Source organism: Cryptotermes secundus, unplaced genomic scaffold (assembly GCF_002891405.2).
Source record: "Cryptotermes secundus unplaced genomic scaffold, Csec_1.0 scaffold79, whole genome shotgun sequence".
Classification (NCBI taxonomy): Eukaryota; Metazoa; Arthropoda; class Insecta; order Blattodea; family Kalotermitidae; genus Cryptotermes; species Cryptotermes secundus.
In genome coordinates this window covers 1899650-1921233 of record NW_019741974.1, presented here as the reverse complement: position 1 = coordinate 1921233, position 21584 = coordinate 1899650, and the positions used below count along the sequence as shown (strand labels likewise).

The following is a 21584-nucleotide window of genomic DNA, read 5'->3' as shown; positions in this document are numbered from 1 at the left end:
ATGCAAAACAATAAAGATTAAAAGATAAGTTGTGTACATCATATCTATAGGACAGTAATGATCAAGTTAATAGCTACCTACACAGTTTAATATATAGAGAAGAATAATTAACAAACCTGTCATATTTTTAAGATTTGATTTTCCAGGTATTAACAGTGCAGCTACTGGTACAGAAGCTGTTCTGCAGAATGAACTTAAATAATTTTGTTCTTGTAAATAGTTTCCTTATTGTTAGTGTCCATGCCTTCTGATCAAATCATTTGACGTAATCAAAGTGCAAAACCTATATAGCAATAAGCATAGCTAGTTTGTTGCAGGTAGAACTCTGTTATGCATTTCAGAAGGTCAAGGAAATGTGTGATGTGTGGGAGCAGCGGAACTTGTTTATCTTACAGTATTTCCTTTATTACTCATCTAAGTGACATACTAAGAACTTGTGGAGTGTCAATGGAGGTTCCTTATGTCTAGGCTCTGAGTTTCAGGNGTTGCAGGTAGAACTCTGTTATGCATTTCAGAAGGTCAAGGAAATGCGTGATGTGTGGGAGCAGCGGAACTTATTTCCTTTATTACTCATCTAAGTGACATACTAAGAACTTGTGAAGTGTCAGTGGAGGTTCCTTATGTCTAGGCTCTGAGTTTCAGCTACAGAAGACAATATATACTGTTCCATTTCATTATTTCATACATTCTTTGCACTCAGTGCATACAGTAGATGATTAACAGGAAGCCATGCCAATTCATTCACATCTCATCCCCTAAACCACTTAATGAAATCTGATGATATTTTGCATGGGAAATCTAGACTAAACGTTTTACTGCAGATTTTATTTGGTCCCTGTAAGTCCACCATAACACCTAGTTTACACACTGTTCAAATCAAATTTCTCAAAAGTGGAATGAATGAGACAGAATGGTCTTTGCCGATAATACTAGCATTTATAGCAGGAAATAACGCTAATGAAATTCAAAGGAAAATGAATGAAACAATAAACAAAATCACAGAGTGATTTGAGAGGAATCGATCAACTAATAATAAGGCGAAAACAATAGCAATAGCGTTTCATCATCCTCAAAAACTACAACTTGAATGCCCTCCAATAAAGATTTATGACACTCTTATCAAGTACACAGATCACTCAAAATTTCTGGGAGCCTGGCTAGATAAACATCTAAGATGGACTAAGCATATGCAAAAGCTAGCAAACAACTTATGTAAAGTTTGTTTTGGCAATCTTTGTTATCATATGGACTGATAATTTGGGGCAACTCGGTAAATGCAAAATTGATCTTTAAATTACAGAAGAGAGCTATAAGAGCTATGACCCAGGTCCCAAAAACAACTAGTTGTAAACAAATTTTCAAATCAATGCATATGTTACCTCTACCATCTTTGTACATAAACGAAACTCTAATATACATAAAATCCAATTCAAATGATTTCAGAAACCAACTCAGGATTACACTCATACAACACAAGGAAAAAAGACGACTTGCACATCATCCCATGTAATACAACTCTATGCAAGAACAACTTTAACAATGTAGGACTTCGAAAGCTAAATCATCTGCCACGATATGTTAAAGAAATACCGGTACTATATAAGTTCACTTTGAAAACTTACCTACTCGATCATTGTTTTCATAAAGTGCATGAGTTTCTCTCATGTGAGACAAACACTATTCAATTATAATCACATAATTCATAAATAATCGGTTTTGGGAATCCCTACTGTACAGTTTCCTTTCTTTTTTCCAGCAACAAACATAACAGTCAGAGATGTACCTGAATGGGATACTCTGGAGAGATTGCAGATGCCAAGAAGCTGCACCAGGAAGGGAGAACAGATGTACGAGTAATGAGATGTTGCAGTGTAGAGTCTACAGTGAAACGTTATACCAGTTCTATCACCAAATTCACCAGTATTATCTCAAAGGCCGCGCCATAGCTTAAGCGGTTAGTTGCTGGCTTCCCACCACTGCGGTCTAGTCAAGTGGGATTTGTGATGGACAAAGTGGCGCTGGGGCAGGTTTTCTCTGAGTACTTCGGTTTCCCCTGCCAATCCTCATTCCATCAAATTCTCCATAAGCATAATCATGGTACAGGTACAATAGGACATATGGAGGTCGACATGCTGAGGGGACCTAATATGGATTCACCTCACACTATATGAACTCTAACTATTGTAATCTACTGTAATCTATTGTAAACAATTGTAAGTATTGTAACTTTACTCTCTTATTGTAATCCGCAAATGTACAGTAACTGACTTGTCCTTATCATGTAACAATGATCTATAGAGATGAAATAAATAAATAAATAAACATAATGTGTTACTTAAGCCTATATCTTTTATTTGAAACGTTTCTAAATATGTTGTATGTTTAATGAAATAACAAAATAAAATGTATGACTCTGAACATTGTAATATGTTTATTGTTCATTAATTCTGTCAAAAATGTAATGTATGGATATGTAGCATAGTATAATTATTCTACAAATTGTTTTGTAGTTAACATGTCTATATCTGCAATAAATGAACATCAAGGCCAGTCAGGTTGTTATAGTGGTAACTCTCTAAACTTATATTATGGAGGTGTTCGGTTTTAATCTCAACCAGGATCATGGCTATTTTAAGTTGGGTTTCTCCTCTTTTTCCTCAGTTCCTTTTAGGATGAGGGCACAACAATTTCATTCTAAATCCTATCCAGTTTATTATTCACCAGTCATCTTAACATTCAACACTATGTAGTCTGAGATGCTGGCAGTATCATAAAATAAACCCCAAAAGAAGTAGACTACATATGTGTTCTCCTAACTGAAGTATGCCCCTTCAGTCTCTTCATTAATTGAAAAGAACAGCACTCCCCTCTTCTGGAATGTGATGCCATGCAGTGTGACTGAAAAGCCTAGTGTTCCAGAAGAACTCCACAGCCTTTATCCACCCTTAACACGGAGGCAGTGGCACATCTCAGAAGACAGCAATCTTCATAGTCACCACCTTTCAAACTTCAAGTCTCACAAAGCACTCAGAAGTGTGTGGAATGTAGTCCAGGTCAGTTAGTCATATCTCTTTGAATCTGAAGTCAATTTTTACTTCAGAAGTGCTCATTGGCTCTACTGACTCTAACAAATACTAATTAAAGCCAAGAATAAGAAAACCTACCTATCTCCAGCTGGAATACCCCAGACATGCACTGCAGTGTTGATAAGCATAGCATAGTGCATAGCTATGGTGCATCGTAGGAAGACTACCACAAGCAGAGAAGTCAGGATACTTTCATTCCAGTACTCCACAGGAGCATTCCAAGGCAGTAGGATACTTAGAATTGGCATCAAGATCCAGTAGTACCTATGCCAAAATCAACAGTAGTGTATGAGATAATATTTCCCTTTATACCTAATTTTCCCAAACAGAATCAAATCAAAATTGGAATAACAAACCCAAATTTCACAGACCTTCACCATGATCATTATCTTGAAATAAGAAATATCAACGCTCCTCCTGTATCAGCTTATAAAAACATTTCACTAAAATGAGTACTGATATTTGGCATGAAATATTTTAGATTTCAAATTGAAAGATCAAAGTGAAACAAAACCCACATGACTCTTCTGCTCAGAAAGTTATGTACAGAGTAGATGAATATCTCAGTACACCATTCAGTTTTTCCTAAAGCTTACCAAAAATAAAGTCAAGTGTATTAATGCTCACACATATTTTGTTGTTATATGTAACTTAATGCTTTGGCTGTTTATCAAAAATATGTTGGATATTTCTGCCATGCTCATCATAACTGTAAGAATCTGACTTATTTTCATTTTGCATATTTTTTCTTATTTGTTGTAAGACTAATGCAGCAACAGCACATATATAATTTGATATTCTTCCACAAACATTTTAATATGTAACAGTTGACAAATTACCCATGAAATTCAAACAGAAAGGTCATCGTAGGGTCATCCAAAGCTATAAAGGTTGAAAGGTAGAAGCAAGATGAAAGGTAGTCCCAGGTCCTTCAAGTTGGGGATTAGGCATGTGCTAACATCCTCGCCTTAGGAAAAACTGTGTATTAAGAGACTTAATTATGGCTGGATAATTCAGGGAAGTTACTAAGGAAAAGTTTAAGGACAACGAACCATACCTTGCTATTTGGTATGTATTAAGCTTAGTCAAGAGAGGAGCATTACATCAACTAAAACTGGTATTATAAAAATAGAGTATGGTAGTGCAGCAGTTTTAGAAACTGGATGAAATGGAGATGGAATGATGAATACAGGGGATTTTACTATACTTTAAAGTGCAAGTGTGTATAATATGTTTGGCAATAAATACTTGATTAATAAGAAATATAAGTATGAGGAGACTAATTTTGGCCAGGGAAAGAAGAGTGTGTACTTTTAAGAGTGACAGGGAAGTTTAGTAATGTTACGATAATATGATCTTATGCATGAGCTAAAGTAAATGATGTAAGTAAAGATTCCTTTGACAATGAACTTGGTCCAATCCATTACAGAACCTGCACATAATATAAGATTTATAATGGGAGATCTAAATGCACGGGTTGCCCAAAATAACATAATTTGGCCAACTATTAGAATATGGTGATCTTTTGTAACAAGCTCATTTGTGATGGTGAGCAGTGAGCAGTTTAGCCCCACGCCCAACCACCTAACTAGAGGACCACCCCTTGTTGGCTGCCCATGACAAATTATACAATATATTCACAGGTACCCTCCATATCTGGAGGCCGTCTCCTTCATCTGCAACCTGTTGTAAGGGAGATTTAGAGAGGGTACAGGAGGTCAGATGGGATGGAGGAGACGCAAATATACATTTTTCTGTGGAAGAGGGAATGAGAATCATGAATTAGTTACACGTTTTCTTCATACATAAGATAATCATATCAGCAGTGAAGAGGGTACAGTTCAATAATAATAGAATGTCATGCATAATACTAAGAGGTTGCTGGTGTGATATCGTTACGAATGTTCATGCCCCAACATAGGACAAAATTGATGATATAAAGGACAGGTTCTACAAAGAACTAGAACTTGTGTTCGATAAATTCCCAAAGTACCCTATGAAAATTTTGTTAGGAGATTTCAGTGCCAAAGTAGGGAGGGAAGACATTTTCAAACCAACAGTTGTGAATGAGAGTTTGCATGAAATTAGTAATGATAATGGAGTTAACAGTAGTAAACTTTGCCATATCAAAAGCTTACTGTCAAAAGTACAATGTCCCCACATCGTAACATTCATAAATTTACTTGGACATCTCCTGATGGAAAGACACACAACAAAATTTATCATATTTTTATAGATAAGAGATGACAATCAAGTATAGTTCACGTCCAATTGTTCCGGACAGCAGATTGTGATAGGACTATCTGGTAGTGGGGAAGGTTAGTGCAAAAACTGGCAGTAAGTAAAAGACAATGCACAGAGTTCATATGGAGAGGTTCAATCTCAAGAAATTAAATGAGGTAGAAGGTAAAGAGCAGCATCATTTTGAAATCTAAAATAAGTTCACTGCTTTGGAACACTTAGACATTGAGGTGGATATTAATAGAACTTGGGAGACTATTAGACAGAATATAAAAATTTCTGCCAAAGAGAGTCTAGGTTATTGTGAATTGAAAAAGAATATGCCATTGTTCGATGAAGGATGCTCAAAATTATTAGACCAAAGAAAACAAGCCATATTCCAGTGGTTACAAGATCCAAGCAAAATAAATGAGGATAATTCAAACAATATAAGACGTGAAACTAGCAGGCATTTCAGGAATAAGAATAGGGAATATCTGAAAGATAAATTTGATGAGCTTACATCAAATAGTAAGAACAACAACGTTAGAGAGCTGTATAGAGGAATATATGAATTAAAAGGTTACCATCCTAGAAGTGGGGCACGCGGTAGCATAGTTGGTTGATGGGCTATGCTACAAGACGGAAGGTCGCGGGTGATGACCCGATGAGGTCATCGGATTTTTTCAATTGACCTAACCCTTCCAGCTGCACTATGGCTCTGGGGTTCACTCAGCCTCTAACAGAAATGAGTTTAATGAGGAATTAATTAAATAATTTTGCTGGGAAGTAAAGCCCGGCCAGCACATAAGGCCTAGATAATGTGGGAACCTGAACGTCTCACAACCCTATGGGCCGTCACGGCCTAGTACAGGGATAGCTTTACTTTACTTTACTTTACTTACCATCCTAGAAGTAACCCAGTGAAGGATGAGAATGGTGATCTGTTTGCAGATTCCCACAACATGTTGAGTAGGTGGAAGAAATACTTCTCTCAGTTATTGAATGTACAAAGGGTCAGTCGGGTCAGGCAGATAGAAATACAAACAGCTGAGCTGTTAATGCCTGATCCTACTAGCCCTTTTGAGGTTGAAAGTGCTATTGCAAAATTGAATAGGTATAAATCACCAGGTAGTGATCAAATTATGACAGAACTTATTCAAGCAGGAGGCAAAATATTACGTTCTAAAATCCATAAGCTAATTACTTCTATTTGGCATAAAGCAAAATTGCCTGATCAGTAGAAGGAGTCTATTAATGTACCAGTTCACAAGAAGGGTGATAAAACTAACTGTAGTAATTATCGGGTGATATCACAGGTACCAACTTCATACAAAATGTTATCCAATATACTTCTCTCAATGTTAAGTCCTACATAGCTGAAATTATTGGGGATCATCAGTGTGAGTTTCAACATACCAGATCAACTACAGATCAGATCTGTTCGTCAGATACTGGCTCTGTCATTAAATTTTCTTTAAATATGAGCTGGATGACAGCATAATAATTCTTTCCAAACTTAGAAACATATTTCCATATGTCCTTTGCTTGAGTTGTCCAGTTATCAATCCATTGATTTTAATCAACAGAGTCTGTCTGTCTTAATGGTAGTTTTAACCACTTTTCAATAATAAGAAAGAACAATCTGATGACAATCCAATTTTGATTTCTTTTATTTTCTAAGATACTGATCGGTAAATAGTTTAAACAGCTAGAAAACCTATACACAAAAAAAGCATTTTGGATTACAGTGAGATTACAAACTGCAGAATTAACAGAATTTTCTTTAAGAACAAATGATTAATCAGAAATATGCTAAGCGTCGTAAAGCAAAAGGCAATATCCATATGCACAATTACAATGAGGGATCAAGGATATATGAGGACAGTCTAAAGCTAATTTAAAGTTGTTGCCAAGTGCTGGACAGTAGTTACCAAGACTGATCACAAGAGAATTAGAAATAAATACACTCTACTTACTGATATTAGTAAATACAAGATCAAGTAATGCATTATTTAAGGCAGAATTGTTGTGTTGAGTAACAACAAGCAAGCCAGAGGCAGCATGAATTGAATTTCCTTTAATTTTATTGCAATAATAAGTGTCTGAAAGGGGCATGCCATTAATTAAATTGTAAGTAGGCTGACTGAAACACCTAGCATAATTACTGAACACTGATGTGCATTTAAATTTTCTTCTAAAAAGTTAAATAATTTTTGGATATTTTGACATCACAGTCCAGAAGAAAATAATTAACTCCTATCATGAAATTGAATTTGTCACTGCCAGAAACTTCAAGCCACACACATCCTTCAATAGTTTCCAGGTCATTTCTGCACTTGACAATGTGTAATGATTTGTAAACTGCAATTAATACCCAAGTTTTACTAATTGCTCTTAAATTTGTGTAGCCCCTGCCAGCACGAAATTCAGAAAAGAGGTCAGGAAAATATTTGAAAATATTATATCATTTAGCCAGGTTTCAATAAGGCAGTACATTTTATGATTAAGGTAAAAAAAGGTGAACTTGTCTCTGTGTTTAACGAATTAAGCAGTATGCTATGAAGATGTATCGGGGAGTGGATGTGTAGATCAAAGTTTTCTTGACCTCGGCACTAGTTTGTGGTGAGTAATCAGCTTCTTGCCCAGGACGCTTTACCCCTGGGGAAAGCATACAATACCTATTGGATATGGGGCTGGGTGTGCCCCAGAGCCAGTTTGAGCAACGTGGAGAAGGTAAAATTAAATATATTTCTTGAAAAAAATTGCATTTAGTTCCAAGTCACACTCTACTACAACCGATGGAAAGAGCTCTGCCTCCAGCTGATTTATTGGTTACTAAATTATTGGAGGCCTCTGATGAATAAATGTGAATAGGTTTTAAACAGTCATAGGATCGATGCAGCAACCATTTGGCCATACCCCTATTTTATTTACAAACAGAAAGTAATCTTCGATAACTTAGATGTAAGAAGCGACACAGGTATTAAATTTCAGTCTAGAACAGATCAAGGAAGAAAGTGTGAACTGGTCCTCACGAAATTTTTATTATCGCCAGATGCTATGTCGAGGCTGAAACGTGAAATAAATAAGGATTCACTCTTAGCGTCGTTAGTGATAACTTGGATCGTAGAAATATTTCTGACCCCAATAATAATTCTCGATTTCTTAGAGAGCGCGGAAATTGAATTAGTAGCCTTATTTAAAGCGCGGTAGTTTTTGCGCGTGCCTGTCACGGAAATAAATCCATCGTCAGCAGAACCATGAACACTTTCATCAGCTGGCTTGGTAGTACATGGCTGCCTTGCGTAATTAACAACATCGCCATAACCTGGGGTAGATTTCTGCTGATATGCCACATTACACGAAGCCGTGACTTCCTTGTTGCATTGAAGAATTGGTAGGAAGGACGATGAACCCTGGGGTTGGAATTTGGGCTGCTTGAGCTGGATATGCACTCAACCTTGCAAGTCTTTTTATTTTGGTCTTAAGACCTGGCTGTATTGTCGCTTTTAAGCTCAACGACATACTCGCCCAACTCGTCTACAGTGCCCACAACAGATTTGATAAAATCAAGTGCGTACACACCATTAAGACGAAAAATCTTGAGCTGCACACACAACGCCTCATGTTTATCGACATCAATAAATGGATGCAAAACAAGCGATCTTCCTGGAGAAACCAATTTTGGAGGGTGAAGGTCAGGAGTTGAGGACGAAGGCTCTTCATCGGCACAATTTCGCATCGCTGCGACAATAAATACGGTCACCCAACTGAATGTAAATTCCCCAGATTCAATATAATATGCATATTCTCTACGGCCGATCTGCAGAGAGCTGATATGATATCCGAAAGTTCAAGACCCACAACACAATACATTTCTGTTTGTCAAAAAGGCTTTACAACACATGCAACAAGTGTGCACGTCCCTACACCACTAGAACAAAACGGCTAATAATAACAACAGCAACAAGAGACTTATGAGGAAATGTTGTGTCAAAGAGTTAACCATATATTAAAGGATCAATAAAAGGTGAAGNTAAGCTATATATTTTTTTCTTGTTTTATATAAATGACTGACTGTGAACCGGGGTAGCGCAGTCGGTATAGCGACTGCCTAGGGGATGGACGACCGAGGGGTCAGAGTTCGAGTCCCGGTAGGGTCAAGAATTTTCTCTTCTCCACATCGTCCCGAGAGGATCTGGGGCCCACCTTGCCTCCTCGCCAATGAGTTCCGGGACTCTTTCCCCAGGGGTAGAGCGGCAGGGGTGTGAAGCTGACTACTCACCTCAAGCTGGTGCCAAGGTCAAGAAAATGTGGATCTATACATCCACTCCCCCATACACTTAATTAGTCAAACACAGGGACAACTTTATAACAGCCTTATAAGTGGATGACATTTTAGGGCACTACTAGTGTGGTTTTAGCAGAGGCTAAACATGTAACGATCATCACGTTTGGCGTTGAAATTAATAATAGAAATTGCCTATGAATTCGGTTGGATTTGCATTTGTTGGTTTCAGATTTAAAGAAACTTATGATAAAGTTGTTATACAATATTTATTTTTAAACTTTAAGTAAGTTGGTGTCCTTGAAGAACTGGTTATACTGGTGAAAATGAACCTTACAGACACCAACTGAAAACCAAAATCTCGGGAAACTGCAAACAATTTTAAGTAAAAATAGGATTTAAAGAAAATGATGCCTTGTCCAAAATTCTGTTTAGTATTCTGTTCAAGAGAGCAGTAAGAAATATTTAAATTAACTGAAATGGGATCATTTTTGACAGAACAATATACTTTTTAGCATATTTAGATCATTTGATACATGGATGGTCAGTAAGACCAGTGGAAAAAGAATAGGCACAGTTGAAGAATGAAGCATTAAAGGTTGGACTAGACATAAACAAGAACAAAAATAAGGACATGAAGAGCACGAGAGAATAAGCCAACCTGAAACAGAATTTGAAGTTGATGGAAATTTTTTGAACAGTTGCTGCAGGCAATTGATATTATGGTTTACAGCATAGTTTTAAGACTAGAATTGTGGAAAATTTGCCTATAATTATAAACATACCAAAATTAAAATCTACCAAGCAATGCTAAAACCAGCTGTTATGGGTGGATGAGAAATACGATGCATATCTGAAAAGGATAACTTTATGTTAAATACATGGGGGTTGAAAATTTTGAGGCGGATATATAACCCAATAACTGAGTAAGGTGTTTGGAGAATTACAACTAACCAAGAACTGAGAGAATTATACAGAACCCTTGATGTTGTAGCAGTCATGAAAAGGAGAAGATTAGAGTGGCTGAGGCACGCAATCAATCTGGATAAAAAGCATAGACAAGAACATCCTCCAAAGTAACTCAAAGGTGGAAGAAAAGTGGGAAGGTCCAGATCGAGGAGGTTGGGAGGTTTAGAGTAATTCATAATAGATGAACCTGAAGAGACGCAGTAAAAAGACAAATAATAGGAAAGAATGGGTATCAAGGAGACAGGGTTTCATTATTGAAGATCATAGAGCCAAGGAATAAGAAAGTAAGCATGATGTAAATGATTTTATATAATTCTTACAAATCTGTTTTCATGATAAGGAGTATAGTATATCTACAATGTGTGATATCCTATATCAACAGCAAGTTGTACTTCATTTTTATTTTTATTTTATTTACCATGAAAAAAGAGCTTATGCCAAATCGAGTCCCTTGCATGGCTACTTAATGGACACCAAACCCATTAAGAAATATGCTGTTCTACTTCTCATCGATTAAGAATTTAATGCAATTCAGATTTAATTATATCGTAGATTAATTGTGGAGCTAAGACATAATTCATCGTAATGAAAAAGCTCAGCCTGTTTCCATAATGATTGGTATCCAATAACAAATAAAATAATAAGAAAATTAGCATGTTCTACTTCATACTAACACCTTGTCTCTTCATCCTGAGCCTAATTCATGAGTAGAGTACAGAGGCAAATGGATGTTCCATGCAGTCTTAGTCTTCTAGCTATATAAACATATTTGCCATTTAAATTAGGATGCAAGAATTTAACTCCTTCCCCAAAGTAAAGCTTTGTGGATATGTTACTGTTCATTCATAAACTGACAGCAAATGCTCTGGTCTGGCTAGTACTGTGCCACTAGACCACTGAAATTGCAGGAATTTAAAAAAATATATATTATTTCCATTCAATAAAAGAAATAACGTTTTGCCTGGAATCAACTGTGTACACTGTATTTTTTTTTTTTGTTATTTCTAGTGAGGTGGGACTAAGTCCCTTGTACTGACACCACTTCTGGCCTATTGTACCAGCCCCAGATGATAGGTGAGGGTGATTGTGGAGCAATTGGTGGAATGAAGATTGACAGGGGAAACCGAAGTACTCGGAGAAAACCTGCCCCAGAGCCACTTCGTCCACCACAAATTCCACTTGTTCAGACCCGGGATCGAACGCAGGCTGCTGTGGTTGGAAGCCAGCGACTAACCGCTTGAGTTATGGAGCGGCCTGGACCCTGTGTAACTTCACCACAACATTTCTTAGCTTCATGCATGCACAACCATGAGAAATGAGAGTGATTACTGTTCTGTTACTATCTTCCAGATTTTGTTGTTACATTGCTACATGATTTGAATTCTATAGAAGGATTCATTGCTGATAAACGCCACTGTTCAGATTACCTTTTTTGGAACATGACAACGGGATCAGCTTCAATGTCAGACATATCAATAGTAGCAGCAAGGCGCTGAAAATCAGGATTCCATTTCTTTAAGTTGGACATTATGTGTGCATTTATGAATCCATGTTTATTGTTATATGGATCAAGATCTGTGCCAAAGTATCTGTGATGGAAACGGTGGTCCAGAACCCATTCATATATGGTGCACTGTAACACATCAAGTGCTAATTAAAATGAAGGTATTTAAGAATACATTATATATGCACTGAATTTGTACTGTGAATTACTAAAAGATACGTAATAAAGTCTAAACTATTTCAACATAACAAAACACTAAACATATTAGGTTTAATAACTGAATATATTATTCATATCTGTGTGGTGACCATAGGTGTATACTTGTTGGTTCACTTTTAATTTAACTCCCTCTGCTTCACTTTATTTATTGTTATTCTTATTGAATTATTTTAATTATATTTATGATTATAAACAAACATAAATTCTGGGAGAGAGAGAAGAGAAGAAAGTCAAGCATCAGAACCTCCCCCCTGTATTTTTTTAGGGAAAATATTTAAATTTAAATAAGAAGGAAATAAATACTAACTTCATGGAGCTCAAACCTTCTTGATCCTTCACTTGATCATTCAAATTATACTTGGAGAAGAGTACAAGTTATGAAGCTCCTCATTATGCAGTTTTCTCCAACCTCCTGTCACTTCATCTCTCTTCAATCCTAATATTCTCCCTATCACTTTGTTCTCAAACACCCTCAGTCTATGTTCCTCCCTTAATGTCAGAGACCAAGTTTCACACCCATACAGATTCACAGGCAAAATTATAGTTTTGTATAGTCTAATGTTTACGTTTTTAAATGGCAGACATTAAGACAACATTTTCTGAACTGAATGGTAGCAAGCGTTATCCGAATTCAATCTGCTCTTAATTTCCGCCGGAATCAAATTTTGATTTGTTACTGTCGTTCCCAAATATTTGAACTGTGCCACATTTTCAAAGGATCTGTTAGCTATCTTTGCCCGTTATTCTGGTGATAAAGACAGCAACATATACATAAGGAAATAAATATTAATACCAAAACTTAAAATTGTTTTGAAATTTTATTCTCTGGTCTTCAATACCCTAGAGTGTTGCATAAAAATATTTTTACACAACTTAAATATAAGTTTATTACCACATTTTCTGGCTGTCCCCATTGTAGAAAATCCCGGCAATGTCCATGTGAACAGACTGCTTGTATGTGACAGGTACCAACAAATGTTACATAATCTCATGCATTCATAATAATTCCAAGAACTAAGAGTACTGAACACAGCTACTTAATGAGAGGCGGTGTCTGATATTTATTCTGACAATGAAACAGAATTCAAATATCTTTGCATAATTTTTATGCTTGTGAATAAGTTATGAATCAAACAGCGTGCCTTACTGCCAAGTAAAGATATCTGTGGGCTTACTAACCTGACCCAGCATGGTCTGACAAATCATTAGCAACACCTTTAAAGATGTATTGGCTGTATAAGAGCGATGAGCCCATAATCTATGTGCCCCTGCTGTTGCTCCTAATACTGACAGCGATCCGATGAGTATTGCTGCAGAATGTGAACAAACATTATGAGTGCAGGATGGATTTTGTGCATACACATATATCCAAAGATCTGCATATAAAAGTCATTCCAAATACTGGCAGCTTGAGATAAAATCTGTAGTGTCTGTGGAATCTTTATAATTTTTATGTTAGAGGAATTTTAACACTTTTCATCATTTTTTAATGGAAAGCTGGTAGTTATTTGTTTTATTTTGAGCTCAATGCGATGTTTGGTGAAAGATTACAATGAGATACTTGCTAGCTAGCTGGGCTAACTGCACATCTTAGGAAAAGATTAATGTGGGTAATTGGTAGAATAATGTTGGGAAGAAGAAAATAGAAGCACTCTAAGAAAAACCTCAGCCAGTGACACTTTGTCCACCACATATCTCATATGTAGGATCCAAGCACTGGGCTCCATAGTGGAAAGCTGAAGTATAAAAACTGAGGCAATACTGGGTGTTGTGGCCCATGTTTACATAGTGCTTCTTAAAATACTGTGGCGTATTGGCTCTATGCAGGAACTACTGAGCCGCAGAAACCTCGGTGTACGCGCGCAACAGGAGAGTTGCGGATTGTATCGGCGCGTTGCCAGGCGACAACTCTGTAAAAGCTTGGGTGGCGCAACAGGAAGTGCGAGTGACGTCACATAATCCCACCCAGCCCGTCACTGGCACGTTCGGTAAACACCCCTCCCCGCTAGGCTGTGACGTCAAGCAACAGGGGAGTTCATGTAGCGACCGTTGCTAGGTAATCGGTTGGTAAACATGTCCTACAATATAGGCTGCTTTCTGTGTGGTCCGCGAGAAGCCTATATAAACGGCTGGAACGCAGTCGCCGAGACAGAGTCAGTTGAACTCTAGCAGTGTCGAGTTCAGTTGTATCGAGTGAACGGAATCGAGACAGTTTTCAGTGACAATTGAAATGTAGCAGCCGGCGCCGAAGACAGTTGAAGCCTGGTAGTGACTACAGCAGGAGAAGTAATTAGAATACTGAAGTTGTGAGTTATGTAACTGTGGATAAAAGTGTGCAATAAATTCGCTAGATCCAAGGCCGACGTAAAATTATTTGTCGCGTCACACAGCCAACACGCGACAACTCGGGTATTTGTCTCTTGAGCGTTCTTCCGCCTCCCAGAAGTGTTCGCTCTCCTGGCCTCCACTCCCGGATGCCGTCCGTGGTTGTCCTCTTCTTCCCCAGATGTAGCGGTTCCTCTGTGTCTCGGTTTCATATGCCCTTGCTGCGCTGCAGTTGCGGCTGACGTCTCCTCCCAAACATCTGTCCTCTCAAGGATCCTCTCACTACGTTGTTCCTGAACCAGTTTCTTCTGACGATTTTTTTGCGTCGTGCAACTTTTTCACGGTGTGTCATCATGCCGGCGGCAGTAAGTCTTTCGGCACCCATTCTGACTCTGGGTCCGTTGCTTTATCTTTCGTCGGTTTCGGTCCCTACGCCTCTTCTTCGGTTCTCCGACCGGCGTCACTGTGGCGTCTTGTACGGGTACCTCTTCTTTTTGGACCGCCTCAGGTTCCGTGTCCACTGAGGTCGGCTTCTTCTCTTCCGGACGTGCGTCCATCTCTTGGCAGCCCATCGTCTTTATATCTCTTTAGGGTTCGACTTCTTCGCGCGCGGTTCCCCTGTCCGCTTCCATTCTCTTGTCTCTCATGGCTTTCGTTCTTGCGGCAATCTCTTCTCTGGCAGCCTTCTTGCCTTCTTGGTCGCTTCTCATTTCTTCTTTGATGGCTTTTCTGTCTGCGTCCGCTTTGCCTGGCCAGCTTTTCTATCTTCTCGCATGGCTAGCAAAACGGCAACTGTCTTTGCCTGGTTGGCGTCCATCTTTTTTCAGTAGGAGTTTCATCAGTTTGTGTAACTCCATTCTTTTCGTGTGGTGTTTTCGTGTTTTAAGTTCGATCCACTTCCGTTACACCAGTTGTCGCATGTTGGCTATGTCACTTGACAAATGACTTCACGCCGGTCTTGGATCTAGCGAATTTATTGCACACTTTTATCCACACTTCAGTATCCCAGTTACTTCTCCTGCTGCAGTCACTTCCAGGCTTCAACTGTCTTCGGCGGCTGCTATATTTCAACTGTGGATTCCATCCACTCGATACAACTGAACTCGGCACTGCTAGACTTCAACTGACACTGTCTCGGCGAATGCATTCNAAGTCTAGCAGTGCCGAGTTCAGTTGTATCGAGTGAATGGAATCGACAGTTGAATGCATTGAACCCTTTATATAGGCCTCTCGCGGACCACACAGAAAACAGCCTATATTGTTGGACATGTTTACCAACCGACTGCCTAGCAACGGTCGCTTCACCAGTGTTGAATGGTGAATATTTTAATGATTGTTGCATTATTGATGGACTAAATATATAGACGTTAATTAAAGACGTGTAACAGGATGCTGAAATACAGAATTACCTAATAACCAGTTTTATTGGAAAATACTGAAGTACCAACTCACCATCCTATCTCCCCTGACAATCGTCCTACAGTCCATATATTGTAAAGTGTATTGTATATCTGTCACATTGAAAATACAGTAATCTTTAAATATTTATAGCCCTTTGACAAAGGACAAACCTCAGTGCTCATTACAGGGGATGCACAATGACAACCAAGATTCTTATAGAAAAGACATCCGGAAACTAAAGATACAAAGTCCAGAAAATGTTTATAAAGCACTTTTTTTTATTCACTTGTGTCACTTTTACAACACACCTTTATTTACTTTTTAACATAGTTACCATGGATTGCAATGTACTTAGTGACCCTGAAATCGAGGTTTTTTTTTTTTCATTCCAGCGTCGCAGAAATCTCCCGCCTGCTCTCTTAGCCATGGAGAACAGTTCTTGACACTTCTGGACATTGTTGGTGAAGTTCATCGATGGTTAAAAGTCTGTTAGCACGAACATTTTCAATAGTTTCTTTTTTGGGGGGGGGTGATTTCATCAGTGACAACGGATGGCCTTCCACTCCTTATTTCATCATGAACGTCACTTCTTTCCGCTTCAAATTCACGACACCATTTTACCACATGCCACATTTTGCCTGTTCATAACATCTTCGCCGTAAACAGAAACAAGTTGGCGATGAATTTCAGCAGCACTTCCTCCTTTCGCTTGAAGAAATCAAATTACTGCAAGAGCCACTCATTTGGCGGGTTTTTGAACCGACACGGCCATTTTAAACACACACTGCGAGCACAATGTTGCCGTGACTGTGGCCAGGGAACTCCGACCTCTCAAAGGGTTCCCATCTCACACGGCAGCACTGCCATTTCCGGAAAAATAATTTCCTTCGCATTTTTACTGGACTTGTAAGGGTCGCGCCATACCTGAAGCGGTTAGTCGCCGGCTTCCCATCGCGGCGGCTCGGTTTCGATCCCGGGTCTGGTCAAGTGGGATTTGTGGAGGAGAAATTGGCGCTGAGGCATGTTTTCTCCGAGTACTTCGGTTTCCCCTGCCAATCTTCATTCCACCAATTGCTCCCAAATCACCCTCACCTGTCATCTTGGGCTGGTATAATAGGCCAGAAGTGGCCGCAGTACAAGGGACTTAGTCCCACCCCACTAGCAATAAAAAAATAATACTGGACTTGTATCTTTACTTTCCGGATATCATAAATATTCAAGTGGCTGATAACTTAAGTCTATGCACAGCACCCCAGGTTCAACTGTTGGTTTTCTAGAGTGGTTGATGGGAAAAACTTCGGTGGCGCAAGACACTTAACTTTTTCTGTGCCAACAGCTATGTGTAAAAATGACACAGAATTTTTATGGATCCTTTCTTATTTGTATTTTGATTTGAACATAATTTATTTATTTTGAATTATTCAGAAATAAGGTTTCGATATTTTCCATCATATTTCACCTAGATTTGTTCTTTCTGCTAGAGGGTAGGTGGAATTTAGCATTGTCAGTCAGAGGAATGTTGCATACGTGGGATCAGCGTGAGCAATGCGGGCACTTACTGCATATTTATATTGCTTTAATGGATCTTTGGATTGCATTAGTCTGAATGCTTAGGATGGCTTTCTATGAAGGGACCTAATGAATTACAGAAAACATACTTCAGACAGCTTCCTATTAAACCAGTTTCATATATGGATACTCCTGACAGATTAAAACCCATAAATTTGTTGCCAGATAGAGGAGAGAACAATTTTTCATAGACAGAACTGCTAGGCTGTGTGGCTCGCCGAGATTCTACAAATTGTTTTGTGCATACACTAAAATATCTAGCGCGAATTTGTGTTAATTAAAGAAAAATGTTATAATCTTACCAAAAAGGGTTGTGATAACTCGTGCTTCTGTGAAGATGTAGTTGATTCCAACCACAGCTCCCATGTGGAGGTGGATGTAATACAGCACAATCGGCCAGTTCATCTCCCGAGAGGGGTGGGGTTCAGTGTCCCTGGTTGTGTCTTTGTTGTCCTCTCCACTAGCCATTGTCTTACGTCACTACAATAAAGCACCAAGGCTCTATCATTATGTCACTTTCATCAGATTAATTTGGTTGCTTTTGACATCAAGTGCCTGACTTGCATTCAAGCCTTTTTTCATTAGTTGTCATGCGACTTTCTTTTTCCCACAGAGATATTGGGTTTTCAGACTTTATCCATCGTCATGGTTTTTTAAGATAACTAAGAAAAACACGATGTTTCGGAAACTGGATCTTTTTCCGTCCTCAGGTGACGGAAAAATACCTATTCTGTTGGATCCATTAGAAAGAACTAGCCTCAATCACTGGACGGTGTATAACACACAGAGATACTGGGTTTTCGGACTTTATCCATCGTCCTGGTTCTTTTAAGATAACTAAGAAGCACACGACGTTTCGGGAACCACTGGTCCAGTGATTGAGGCTAGTTCTTTCTAATGGATCCAACAGAATAGGTATTTTTCCGTCACCTGAGGACGGAAAAAGATCCAGTTTCCGAAACATCGTGTTTTTCTTAGTTATCTTAAAAGAACCAGGACGATGGATATAAAGACCGAAAACTCAATATCTCTGTGTGTTATACACCATCGTCAGAATCCTATAGTAACTACTTTCTTTTTCGTGTATTATTACAGCAGATGGAAGGTAGGCTCAGAACACTTGCACCTGCAATAAAATACATTGACAGTAATCCTGAAGCACTTTGTTCCTGTTCACATGAGCTAATTCACAGCAATCGGCTTATGTTAAGAGTGGCACTAATGCCTTGCTTTACTTAGACGTTCCTTAAAAGGCGCCAAAGCAAGCGGCAGGTTTGGTGGCATAGATTTTTATCTGGTTCCTGATATATTATTTGCACAAAATAAAAAGAAATAGAGGAGGTCGTGTCCCTTTGTCTGTCCACAGATTTCATTTCTGATGACATTCAATGAATTTAAATTAAATTAGTGTGTATGTCACCGTAAATTTGAATAAACTGGAAAATATGAATAATGACCAGTAATTATACTGAGTTACCAAAAACAATGGTAAAGGTGGTACGATCTCGTAAATCTCGTGATAATAATTACTTTTACGGAAATTATGAATAATTACCGGTTATTATTCACAATTACCAATGTGTGTTAGTAATAATAATAATAATAATAATAGTAATAATCTATATTTCTGTTTGTGTTGCCAGTAAGCACTATTCTTTGAAAGCATAGGTTGGTAACCCCATATAAGTTTTAAACTTTAACGAAAAGTTTGAAAACATTGTCCTTGTAAGTCCTCAGGTCGTGGGACAATATCATACGCTATAACGCGAAAGACAAATAAGCTAATCATATTTTGTTTTATTTATGTAAGATACTTTTTTCTGCCATAAAAATAGTCGTTTTTATATAAAAAACATATTTAAAAAGCGAAATATAAGGACGTGTAATCCATCAGCTGTTGCATGATAAAATACCTTATATCAATTACCGGTAAGAGTGATTATTGTTAAGATTTGTGACATTTAAAACCATTTTTTGGTAATTCTATGCAATTAATGGTTATTATTCATAATTACTAATTATTTACTTCTACTGCAACATATACATTACAAGATATTGAGCTTATTTAATTTTGCTTTCGTTGGTCCAATGTAACTATCACATTGCAAAAAGCTCCAAACCTGATTTAATGATTTACTCTTAAGTGACCTGTATAATAAACGAATACATGATACAGAATATTGATTTAATTAATTAAGCAATTTTATTTGAAATACTTTATATGGCCTTATTTTGAATTTTTTAATGAAATACATGAGACTGGGCGACCGAGGGATCGGAGTTCGAATCCTGGTATGGTCAAGAATTTTCGCTTCTCCACTTCGTCCAGACCGGCTCTAGGGCTCACCCAACCTCCTATCCAATGGATACCAGGGCTCTTTCTCAGGGGGTAAAGCAGCCGGGTCGTGAAGCTGACCACTCACCTCTAACTAGTGCCGAGGTCAAGAAAATGTGGATCTATACATTCACTCCCCCACACGCTTTCATGGCGAAGTGCTTATTAGTTAAGCACAGAGACACTTTACCTTTACCTTTTACACTAGAATAAAATTTCTGAATCTGGGCACCATCATATTCGTATATGCGCAGAGTGTTTAATTTTCAACAAGAAATTTAATCTGCAATAAATTAATGCCTCATAATGCAACAATTTACCGTCTTTACAACGAATGAGCACAAAGGTCAGTGGGATATGTGAGATGAGAAGGAACGTGTTTTGAAAATGTGTACCCCAAATTAAATTAGGAATTTCCAATCTTGTTCTGTTTTGCCCATTATAGTAAATACTTTCCACCTGGTTCATTCTCCAGTCACAGAGGTCTGCCACTTGCGTTAATAACGCTTTAGCTGTCTTTGTGCTTTTGCAAACTAAAGAAAAGAAAATGCTTCAAAATGGAAGGTTAATCAGTAGCGTGTCTAGGGCTGTATTTCGGTTATGTCCCCCCCCCCAAAAAAAAAATTGAGAAGAAGCTATTATTTACTCCATGTAATCACAAGTTAATTTTTTTGTTCATATAAATCTGGTTCTTGGTTTCTACTTGAACTTTGCCAGGGAACATTGTCTTTTTTGTTGAATCATATAATTCGTGGTAGTCATCAAAACGTGGTGTGCCCCTGGATAGGACCCGACTGAAAATAAAATTATTAGAACATTATTTACCAAACTGAGCCTGTAGAACACCTATGAGGTCCACAAATAATTATATCAGGGGAATGGTAAAAGATAAACGTAAAACTATCCCTGTAACAGGTCGTGAAGGTCCATAGGGTTGTGAGACGTGGAGGATCCCACATTTTCTCTAGACAATCGGCTCACAGATGGCGGTAAGTTTGTCAGTTCTACGCGCCGGCCGCCCTTTACTCCCAAGAATATTCCTGGTACTCATTTCTGTTAGAGGCTGAGTCGACCCCAGGGCCATAGTTCGGCTGGAAGGATTAGGTCAATTGAAAAAATCCAATATCGAGGGAATAAGGAAAAAAATAAGGGAAAAAATATGCAATAGATTTTTACGTACCAATGTTTAGGGAAGTTTTAAAAACATTTTCGTGGATGATCCTACTTTATGATTTTATTAAGGATATTGTTTTTATATTATGCTCATAATGAACTAAATGTTAGGGGGAGTAAAGCGGCCTCCGTAGTCTAGAGGTAACGTTCCCACCTCATGACTCGTGGTACGCGGGTTCAAACCCGGCGGAGGTCGTGGAATTTTTAAGGGCGGAAAAATTCAGGGAACAAGTCCTCCGGGAGGGACTTTAAGCCGTGTGTCCCGTGTCGTAGCTTTACGGCACGTAAAAGAACCTCATATCTCCAAAGGAGGTCACTGAGCCAAATTCAAGGACGTTTCCCGCCCAACAGTAGTCTCTAATGCCTCTGATAGAGGGGGGAAGCATTATAGATACCGCCAAGCCAGTAGAGGCCGAACTCGCTGGCTCGGTCGGGACTGATGGTACGCATCAATATCGGTAGGGTATAGAGACTGGTAGAATATCATAGAGG

The 21584-nt window shown here is 38.3% G+C and overlaps 1 protein-coding gene across 2 annotated transcripts in view; it reads right to left on the bottom strand.

The window, feature by feature from the left end:
- Nucleotides 1–21584, bottom strand: part of LOC111872819 (acyl-CoA Delta(11) desaturase) — a 52454-nt gene that overhangs the window by 2326 nt on the left and 28544 nt on the right. For both annotated transcript variants that reach the window (XM_023867011.2, XM_023867013.2), the window contains exons 2-5: nucleotides 17887–18064; nucleotides 13469–13599; nucleotides 11994–12199; nucleotides 3165–3350 (exon numbers count right to left, since the gene is read on the bottom strand). In XM_023867011.2, the coding sequence (XP_023722779.1) occupies nucleotides 3165–3350; nucleotides 11994–12199; nucleotides 13469–13599; nucleotides 17887–18052 (689 nt within the window). In that variant the 5' untranslated portion in view covers nucleotides 18053–18064. The remainder of the gene's footprint in view (nucleotides 1–3164; nucleotides 3351–11993; nucleotides 12200–13468; nucleotides 13600–17886; nucleotides 18065–21584) is intronic.